The 10,757-nt window shown below is 53.9% G+C and overlaps 1 protein-coding gene across 2 annotated transcripts in view; it reads right to left on the reverse strand.

The window, feature by feature from the left end:
• Positions 1–10,483, reverse strand: part of VASH2 (vasohibin 2) — a 40,619-nt gene extending 30,136 nt beyond the window's left edge. For both annotated transcript variants that reach the window (XM_061160978.1, XM_061160976.1), the window contains exons 1-3: positions 10,305–10,483; positions 9,236–9,674; positions 939–1,027 (exon numbers count right to left, since the gene is read on the reverse strand). In XM_061160978.1, the coding sequence (XP_061016961.1) occupies positions 939–1,027; positions 9,236–9,511 (365 nt within the window). In that variant the 5' untranslated portion in view covers positions 9,512–9,674; positions 10,305–10,483. The remainder of the gene's footprint in view (positions 1–938; positions 1,028–9,235; positions 9,675–10,304) is intronic.
• Positions 10,484–10,757: the final 274 nt, after the last annotated feature.

Consider the following 10,757-nt stretch of genomic DNA (forward strand, 5'->3'; position numbering starts at 1 on the left):
CCCCGTGAAATCCTCTCTGCTAAGCTCTCTGTCTTTAGGGAGGAAGGACAGAGGTCAGCAGAGGCCTGACCTCATGGACCACGTGCTGGGGGCCAGGATGGCGGCAGGGAGCCAGACGCTGGCTGAGCCAAGATGCTCCCTGACTCACTCGGGCAGACAGCCCCTCCTGCTCACTTACATCGCTCACAGCCCGGCTCCCGCCTGACCCCTATCCCGGATAAAGCACCAGCTGTGGCGGGGGGGGGGGGGGGGGGGGACCATCTGACCCTGCCCTCTGGGTTCTTACAACGTAGCTCACGCGGGTGCTCAGAACTGATCTAATCCCGACTGCAGACAACTCCTTAGATCAGAGGAGAAAAGAGAGCCAGGTCCGCACCCAGCCGGGAACCACAAGGTTCCTTGGCTCTTCTTCAAACTCACGCAAAGTGGAGAGGGCCCCCAGCCAGAGCCACACTCATTCATGCAAAGTGGACCAAGAGCACCAGGTGTGAAAGGAGGCACTGGACGGGCTTCTGGTAGGTGAGGCGTGGTCAGGATCAGGCCAAAAAGTGAGAGCCAGGACAAGGAGACAGAAGACTAGAAGGGAAGAGAGAAGAGGAAGCTGGCAGAAGAAGAGAGCTGGAAGGAGCCAAGGATGACTGAGAGGGAGGAGGGAGAGAGAGAGAGAGGAAGAGACAGGAGGAGCAGGGGCGTGCCCTGCCCACCACTGCCTGGCCGCCCCTTACCGGCTGCTTAAAGGGAGAGGGTCTGATCATTGCAACGATGGCCCCCCAGGGTCACTCCGAGACTCTCACATCACGGCATTCCTCCGTCCCCGGCCTCATCGACCTCACCCCGCATTTGCTGACCATCTGCGAACACACAGGCCATCAGACTTGTGATCACCATGCCCATCCCCTTGGCTGGGTCTCCTCCTCTGACCCCGGTTGGAAGGATACTGTAGTGTCTTCATGTAGTTCTGGATCGCCTGGAGCCAGTCCGGGATCGTCATCGACAGCCTGTAGTTTGGAACCTGGGGTATCGAAGGCTGCAGAGAAGTAGAGAGAGATGGTCGTATCAAGGAGATGCTGTGGGGCCCAGTGCCTCGGGGTGGACCAAGGGTCAGGACCACCACAGAGCTGCTCCCAAGCACAGCTGGCCACCCCGCCCTGGGCACCCATTCAACTGGTGCCTCCAGGATAGGGTCTCCCCAGACCAGTCAGCCCCCTGCCGACATCCTGTGTTCCCTTGGCACACACCCCGCCCTGGGTCGCAGTGACTCCCTACGACTCTCTTTGTGTTACGGCCTTCCTCCCCACGGGAGCCTCCCCGCTTCTTGAGGCCAAGGACCACATCCTGCAGTGTCCCACCCTCCCCTCCCAGGCCGGGACGTTCCAAGCTGCTCCATTAATCCTCACACTTTTACTGCATGATTACACTTTGGCTGCATGGCTGGGGTAACCTGTGTTCTTCTCCAGGGCACCTCTGAATACAAGATGAACGGTGCCCCGAAGGACGGCAACACACAGCTATACCTAGCATTTCTCCTCGACACCAGCCCCTGCAATGCCCGTGGCACCCCTTCCCTGAGTCCAGCCCCGAGCGGATTCGTAAAGACTCCCCTCTTGTCTCCACTCTTCCCAGGGAAGGGCACCTCTTCCAACTCAGGAGCCGTCTTACCTTTTGACCTCTCCTGGCGGCCAGTCTCCCCCGCACTTCCCAATCTGCCTCTAGGTCAACACTAGCTCCCAGGACGGGGAAGGGGGAGCTAAGTGCCTCTTACGAATTTAGAGCCCCGACGGCACTCAGCTCTGAGCCACCCCTGACCAGGCCAAGAGCGAAAATGAGCAAGTGCTTCTAATCCAGTCACTCCTGGGAAGAAAGGGGGCGGTTTCTGCTTTACTTCCCTTCTAACCTCGGCCTCTCTGGTGGGGAGACGCTGGGACAGGGCCCCTCAGCCCATGTGGGCTGGTGGCTCCGGCAGGAGGGAGAGGAGGCCCGCGTCACTTAGGGAGGAGCAGAAGGGGCCGCAGGTCAGGTTAGTCCCATTCTCGAAGAGAAGAGGGAAAGGGAGACCCTGGGGACGGAGCGCTTAGCTGCTAGAAGGGGAAGCCACTGGTGAAGAGACTTGGGGGCCGAGCTGGACAGCCTGTGGGCACCGGAGCCAGACTCGGTCCATGAAGGTCCCCGGTTCTGCCCCCAGCTCTGCAGGCTCAGGCTCTGCAGCCAAGCTGGAGGGCGCAGGGCCTCCGGGCCTGAAGCAGGAGGTTCTTCAAACTTCTGCACCTTCTGCTGCTTTTATTTAAGAAGGAACTAGCCACACATCCTATCTCACAGCCAAGGTGCAATGTGTGTGTGTGTGTGTGTGTGTGTGTGTGTGTGTGTTTGAGAGAAAAAGAAAATGTGAGACTGGAGTGCACACATTCACACAGCTGTCCTGCAAACATTTGCTTACGACACATCAACTCAAATCACATTCCTGTCACGGAGAGTCATTTTTGGGAGCAAAATGTTCCCATCTGAACATTTGTTTACATGGCCCTCCCCACAAGCCCCGGGGGGTCAAAATACGGAGCGTGTCCTTGTGTTTCTGCCCTAGCAAACACGGGGAAGCTTGTCCCTGTTTTTCTTTTGCACTAACATCCACGGATCTACCCACACCCAGAATTCTGTGTAAGAAAGTGCCAGAGCTTTCACACAGAAGTGAGGAAGCAGCGGACAGCCATTTCTTTTGCGCCTCCCGTGTTCCAAGCTCTGGGCCGGGTACAGCGCGGGAGGTGGGACAGGCACCAGAAAGGGCAATGGCACCGCTCACGAAGCCACGGGCACCCATCGACACGGAAGAGCGGGGCTGGTACCTAGTTAGCCGGCCACCTGAGGGATCCCCAGAGGGACATCCCTTGGCCAAAGCCCTGAGGAAGCCAGAGCCACTTGGTTCTGACTCAGCTTTCAGGGCCGACCACCAAGTGATTTCAACTCCCCCAAGCCCGAAGGAGCCCGCAAGAGCCGGATGCCGGGGGTGGGAGTCAGGGGGGCAGCTGGTCCTCAGAATAGCAAGCCCAGTGGCGCCCAAGGGCTTTTCAAAACAGCTGCCCGCTTACCTCAGCCCCGGCTGAGAGCGAGTGCAGGAGCCGCGGCCACATTCCCCAAACCCCAGCTGGGGACCGCCGAGGGGATGAGGTCATCTGGCTCCAGCCCACCCTGCCGTCTGGGACAGCTGGCGGGGGGCTCAGGCTGGGTCAGCCTCCGGCTGCCCACGCCCCCACAGGCCGACGACTGCAACCAGGCAGGCTCCATGCGGGCTAATTACGAGTCCCTGCTTTCTCACCTAAGTGCCGTGGACCCTGGGCAAGCTGCCCCACCTCTCTAAGCCTCCAGGTCCTTCTTGATAAAATAAGAAAGAATACCACCTACTTCAGACCTTCCAGTCTGGCGGTGAGGATTATATGACCTAATGTATAAAGCAGGCAACTTGGGGCTCGGCGCGCGGGGCTCTTTAAGTGTTAGCTGTGCTATCATTATTCATCAACGGTGTGTTTTCAGGGGTCTAGACGGGGTCAGTGGGGGCGGGGGGTGAGGAGTCTGAATGGTGTCCACTTTTCAGGAACTGGAAAACAGAATCAGCAGAGTTTGAGCCCCTGGAGGCTCAACTCAGGAGCATCACAGAGATGCCTTCTCAGCCTGAAGGAAAAGAATGAAAACATCCACATCCCCCTGTGGATATGTGGTGGCCATGCGTTAATGTCCTTAATTCATGAAGAGTTCACACGAAGAGGTTAAGAAAACTCTCTAGGCTTTCATAAAAAGAAAATGGCCCCAGGGACTTCCCTGGGGGTCCAGTGGCTAAGAGTCTGTGCTCCCAAGGCAGGGGGCCCAGGTTCCATCCCTGGTCAGGGAACTAGATATCACATGCCATAGCTAGAGCCAGCATGCCCCAACAGAAGACTGAAGATCCCACATGCCAGAGTTAACGCCTGGCACAGCCTAAATAAATGAATATTTTTAAAAAGAAAGAGATTCTGTAAACAATTACCCTTCAATAAAAAAAAAATAAAATAAATAGTCTCTCTAAAGGATACAGTCATGAAGGTAATATAGGTAAGCTTACAATAAAAACTGGCACATTTGTATTTTCAAAAAAAGAAAATGGCTCAGATGGACACCCAAGTGTCCATCAAACAGATAACGGATGAACACAATGTAGTACACTGGTCATGCATTACTATCCAGCCTTAAAAAGAAGGGACATTCTGACACTTGCTATATAAGCCAGAACTTTAAAGACATGATGCTAAGTGAAATAATCCAGTCACAAAAGGACAAATACTGGATGATCTCTCTTATGTGAGGTTCCTATAGCTGTCGAATTCATAGAGACAAGTAGTAATAGAAGCGTGGTTGCCAGGGGCTGAGGGAGGGAAAAAGGAGAACTCAGTGTTTAATGGGTACAAAGTTTTAGTCGAGGAAGAAGAAAAACTTCTGTAGATGGAAGGTGGTAATGGTTGTACAACAGTGTGAACCTACTTACAATGTGAATTACATGAGTAATTCATTAACTTCATTCATGAAGTTAATTGTAAGTACATGTGAACTTACATGTAAGTACATGTAATTCATGTACTTAATTATAAGTACAACATGAATTATACATTTAAAATGGTAAATTATATGTTTTCCCACAATTTTTAAAATGACCATGAAAAGACAGTTCACAAAAGAAGGAATGCAAAGAGTGAATAAATATTTTTTTAAATGTTCCAGTGTACAACTTAAGAACTGCAAATTAAAGCCACTGCAGAGTATCATTTTTTGCCTCTCCAATAGAGATATCCCGAAGTGTGGATACCCAGTCCTGGTAAGATGCTCTCCTATGGCATGATGGGAAAATTAACTGGTACAGCCTTTTCATGGAAAGCCCAGGGAACACTCCTTTTTCTCCTCCTCCCTGACTGGGGTCCTGAGAGTCTCGCCTGTCGTTTTCCTGCCCCAATTCACCCAAGACTTCAACCTAGATTTCTCCTGTCCCTATCAAGTCCCTCCTGCCAACTGCATCCAACTTTCTCAAGCCACATCCCAGCTGAAGAAGGCTGAATCTAGAGGGCACAAATCTAAACTACCCCTTCCACGAGCTACAAACCACCACAGGCACTGTGCCTGCCTATGGTCAGGGGGTGGGGGAAGGGGAGTGGACAGGAAGACCGTTGTTCAAGAAGAAAAGGGGAACAGACCACAGGCCAGCTTTGGCGGATAGGCTCTCTCTCACTCCATCCTTGCCAAACCTGATGACCATCAGAAGCATGCAAGGAGCAAGGATGTGGACAGACACCACTGTGCGTGTCATCCCCATACATCACCACGTGGAGAGAAGGGGCAGCCAGGAAAGGGGCCAGGGAGGCAGCGAGAGCCCCGGGCACCAGGAGTCTTTGACAAGAAAGCACAGCCTTTTGCCATCCTGCCCTGGAAATGTGCCACACACTGTGCAGGTTCCAGGCAGAAGAATCTTCTCTGGCAAGCTGGAGGGGAGCACGGAACTTCACTCCTGAGCCCAGGCTGGGCCCCAGAAATCTGCTGATGGTACCCTGGTACGAAGGTCAGGGGTCACATCCTCAGGCTGAGCAGGAAGCGGGGACTGATGGTTTGGAACGGACAGGGGATAAAGTGAACTGCCCGTGTGTGCCAGCAGGCAGCAAGAGTGGAGCCCTGACTGCAGTAAAGCCTGGCTCCACAGCCCTCACACTTCTTCACTCAGGCCAAGTGGAGTCCACTAAATGTGAATTATGTCCCAATTTGGGATCAATGTGAGGATGAGTTACAAAAACGTGGGGTCTGCAAGAAACGGCTTGATGCTTCCCGCTGAATCCATCTGTTTGTCTGCCCCAGGAAAGTCGAGCTCCAGGCAGTCAAGAAGCAGGAGGCGCTGTCTCCTAGTTGGCTCAGCTGTTTTTTTCTGAGCCAGCCATCTTCTCTGCCTCTCCTTCCCAACCTTGATTATCGGCCAACTAACTTGCGCTGCTTTCTTGCACTATCCCTAAAAAACCCTGGCTTTCACCTAGTCAGTGGGAACTTCAGACCCGGTAACCAGTAGGGTAGAGGCCTGAGGTCACACATTTAGAAGGAGGATCGCAGAGCAGGTGACACCTGTCCCCCCTTCCCCAGTGGGGGCACCTGGATCTCCGGACAGAACTTACTAACAGAATGCCTGTGTCAAAGGAAGTGTCATTCAGTCCTTTTAGGTCTTTGATACTTTACCCTGGTCACTTCTTTTGTTTCTTAATCCATATTCAATTGTCAAAAAAAGGGTTTGTTGTTGTTTAGTCACTAAGTCGTGTCTGACTCTTTTGCAACCCCGTGGACTGTATCCTGCCAGGCTCCTCTGTCATGGGATTTCCCAGGCAAGAATACTGGAGTAAGTTGCCATTTCCTTCCCCAGGGGATCTTCCCAACTCAGGGATGGAACCCACATCTCCTGCATTGGCAGGCAGGTTATTTACTGCTGAGCCAACTGGGAAGCCCACCAAAAGGTTAATCTCTCTGAAACTCTCCAACTTTTCTACCACCACTCCCCCTACCTCCTGCTTCTGTAAAAATTCCTCAGCAAGACATTGATTTGATTAAAAGAGAAAAGGACTTGGCCCCAGAGGACAAACTCTGCTGAGCTGAGAGCAGGTCTAGTCTTCGAATCAGAGGTTCCTGGAAGCGGGAGTTTTCGAAGCTCTTCCCTCTGCTCAATGCTCTGTGGTGACCTAAATTGGAAGGAAAGCTGAAAAGGGGATATATGTATACATGTAGCTGATTTACAACACAACACTGTCAAGCAACTATATGCCAATATAAATTTTTTAAAAAGAAAAGAGCTGTTCCCATCCCAGGGCCCGTGCAGGGTCAGAGTTTGGGGGATGTCAGAACCAGGAGAGAAGGGATGCTGCAGTGGGGCTGAGGAGAAGCAAGCATCATGGTACAACATAGGAGAGAAAAGTGAAGTTTTTTATTTAGGCTCAAAAAGCCGACACCCACGTTCAGGCTAGGGTTGTCCTGGCTTGGCAGAAGCTCTCATGTGACCTTAGCGTTACTGTGAAAGTACAATACGATATGGCCACTATGTTAAAAAAAAAGAAAAGAAAGAACACTCTTTTTTAAGAACCCAGAATTCAGCCACAATAATGGAAGTATCAAAGTACAGGTCTCCGGAAGTAGTGGTGTATGTTCTAAGCTGCTCAGACAACATTCGGAATATTGTGTTTCATATTGTGCTTGCTTTCCGGGACGGACTGATGACAAAGTAGCAGCTGTCCTAGAAAGAGGACAAGCAGAGTGAGTTGATCTGGTAACTATGATACATTAAAAAAAAAGGTGAAGAAGGACCTGTGGACAAAGACGATTAAAGGAAGATGCAGAATAGTCCAGTGCCGCTCTGGTGTCGCACAGATCACCGGAAACCTGAAAACTAACGGGTCATAACCCCACAGGATTTGAGAGTTGGAAAGAACTTTACATCCTACCTGATCTACTCCCATTTTACAGATGAGAAAATGAAGGCGGGAGATTTTTAAATGAGTGATCTAGGTCACGAAGCTAGAGGGAGCACAACCAGGACTAGGATTCAGTAGCTTGATTTTTTACGCCAAGTCCTTCCCTCACACCAAGAGAACCATCTCACAACGCTCGAGGGAGCTGTGAGCAGCACAGAAGTCCGTGTGTGCTGCCCTTGGCTTCTTGAGCAGAAGAACTGTTGATGACACAGACCCGGGGGTGGAGGCGGGGCTGGGGACGGACTTCTGCTCAATTTAAGAAGAGCTCCTCAGTAAGCAAAACCTGGCCAGGCCTGGAAGCTGCCCTGTGGGGTAGCGAGCCCTCCATTCCCAGGAGGCCTTCAGAAAAAGGGAGGGTTTTTGCTGAGAGGCAGGGATGAATCTCTACCAAGGCTGACATTCTCTGATTCCTAGAGAGAAAGGGGGTCCCCATCCACAATGTTGGGAGAAGGATGAAGTCACAGTTAAAAGCAGGGTGGGTGCTGAGGGTGCTAAATGAGAAAGCCTCACTTAAGTAAGGACCAACTCGGAAGTCAGAACTGTACATTGGTACCAGAGTTGTTTTCAGGCTCAGAGTCCTCCAGAAGGACTCAGCAAGGGTAATTACAGCTGACACGAAAGCAGGCAAGATTCTCTTTGGGCAAAATGAAAGATCTCCTTGACCAGCAGGATAATAAAACACTGTAACCAACTGCCACAGGAAGCTTACAGGCTCTGCCACGTTCCCCAAGGGCACATACAGCTTTCTGGCCTGCAGGCTCAGAGGCTCAGGTCACCAGATGCTCCGGGTTGGGGACTTGAACAGATGGCTTTCCAGGTCTCGGGTCTGGCATTCCTAGACCTGCCCAGGAATCTTCTCAGCCATACCAGAGTCCCCAGGGTGCACAGGAAACCATCTGCCATGCTACAGCCCCCAGGCTCTGGAGCAGTCCTCCTCCAGTTTGCATTCTGATGTTTCACACAGAGACCCCTGCACATGTCCCTCCATTTTAACAACATTATCCTTGGCCACCAAACTCAGCTGGTTCACTGGCTTCTCTCCAAGGTAGAAAGAGTTTCATTCCTGAGTCTCTTTCTCTATCCTGTGAGATTCATTCAGCATGTGTACTGGAAAGTCCCTTTTAAGTCATGGTTAAAACTCTTTTTTCTCTTTTCTCAGAGCCCAGATAAGCTGGGAAAAGAGAGGGTTGACCCTTTTGCGAGTTTCAGAGGTAAAAGTCATTGTCATTTAAAAAAAAATTTGGCAAAAAGTCTAGGAATGATTCACGATGAGAAGTCTGACTGGTTGGTTATAAATTCATTCACAGTCTAATAAATCATTTTCGAGGGGACCACAGAGGAGGACCAAGAGACTCCAAAGAGGGTGAAGAGGGAGTCTATGCATTCTTGGCATCACTGGTGCTAAGTGGGGGCTTCAGTTTTCGCTGAAGGAGGATGTACACAGGGTAAATAAATAACAGAATTTGGCTCCAGATTCAAAGAAACCTTGGCACAAGTCGACCACACAGTCCCAGGACAGTAAGCCCTCTTCCTTTCTCTCTCCCATTGCTAAAACATCCAAGACAAACATCTCCATTAAGCAAAGGGGGTGGGAGCTGGCGGGAAGAACTAGGCGGGGAAGGGAGTTTGCAGCAGGACCAGGAAAATGGAAATTGCCTCTGTTCGCTACGTGCAGGTAAAATGGTCCCATCCCTGCCCAGCCCACGCCCTCCTTCGGATCTACTAACCTTTGCCAGGAAGGTGGCGTTCCTGATGGCGCCCACCATCTCTCCCCCCTTGGGGTGCACTTTGGCCACGTGCAGCCACATGCGCTCCCAGGTGTGGCTGTCAATGGGGAAGCCGCTCTTGTTAACGTGAAACAGCACCCCGCCGTCTTTGTCCTCCTCCTCCGAGCCCCCGCTGGTAGCGAGGCTCACGGGCCGCGCGTGGCTGCTCCGGGACCGGGTGCCTTTGGCGCCTTTGGGATGGGGGCGGCGGTGAGTATCGGCCGCGGAGCCGGTCATGGTGGGGCCGGGGCAAGGGACGCGGAGGGCTGCGCAGGGGGCGTGTGCTCGCGGGCGCAGCGCGGGGATCAGCGTCCGGCGGGGGCGGCCTTCTCCATGCCTCTCGCTGCGGCAGGACGCACCAAGGGGGAGCGGCGGCCGGAGCTCTGCTTACGGGCAGTGCCTGAAATCAGTGAGACAGCACACACCACGGGTAAGTGGATATCCAGAGGGGCCGTGGCCAAGGCAGTGGGGCTTTGCTGGGTCCCCACTTCACTGTCCGCTCCGCACTGCGCGCGGACAGAGCCCACCCCCAACCAGGGAATTGCACACCAGCTTCCAGCCCTGCAATTACCTAGCAAGGCGACTTGGATATTGCCACAAAGCTTCACACCCACCTAAACCACGGGAGGGAAATACAAGGAGCGTGGAGGCTGAGGAGTGGACGGGCAAGGGAGAAGAATAAAGACACGCCGCGGAAAGGAACCGGGGGTCCCCGCAAGGCTCCGCACATTCCTGGGTCGCCAGATGTGGCCGAGAGCCGAGCCAGAACGTGCAGGCACGTGAGCGCCCGGGGCTGCCGCGAGGGCGCAAGCGGTAGCCTCAGCTTGCAAAGACCGCCGCGTTTCCTTCCAGGAAGCCTCCCGAAGCCGGGCGCGCGAGGGGCGGCCCCCGGCCCCCGGCTCCAGGGGCAGTGGCTCCACCCGCCTCCTTCCCCGAGTTCCAGCGCCGGGCACCCCGGGCGGGGGGCCGGGGTGTGGACTGGCTGCAGGCGGGGCGCGGGAAAGGGCGCCCCGCAGCTCCGGAACCTTACCTCCGGACTATCGGCCTCATGGCTGCGGAGCCTCTCCGGGCGGCGGGGAAGGTGGGGGCTGCTTCTGGGCCTGGGCTTGGGGGTGCTGCGGCCGTCGTCTCATTCCATGTCCCATTCTCGAATGTTATTCTGTGACAGATAACCGAGTCACCCGGACAGCCGCCGATGTTCTGACAGCGTCCATTGGCCGCCGCAACAAAGAGGGGCGGGGCCCGAGCGCGGGACTCTCACAACCCGGGGCTCCGGCGCGCTCTGATTGGCTCCCCAGGTTCCTGGGCGGGAGCGAAGGGGAGGAGGGGGCCCCGGCGGCCGCGCGAAATGCGATCGCGGTCGTGTCCTGGGACCCCCGCGGGGGCGGAAGCGTAAGTCCCTGGGACTTAGGATCCGAGTTCCCCCAAGGGTAGTGGTACTGCGGGGCTTGCCACTGTGGGAAGCAGAGGAGAAGTAAAGTCA

This window comes from Dama dama, chromosome 14 (assembly GCF_033118175.1).
Source record: "Dama dama isolate Ldn47 chromosome 14, ASM3311817v1, whole genome shotgun sequence".
Taxonomy (NCBI): domain Eukaryota; kingdom Metazoa; phylum Chordata; class Mammalia; order Artiodactyla; family Cervidae; genus Dama; species Dama dama.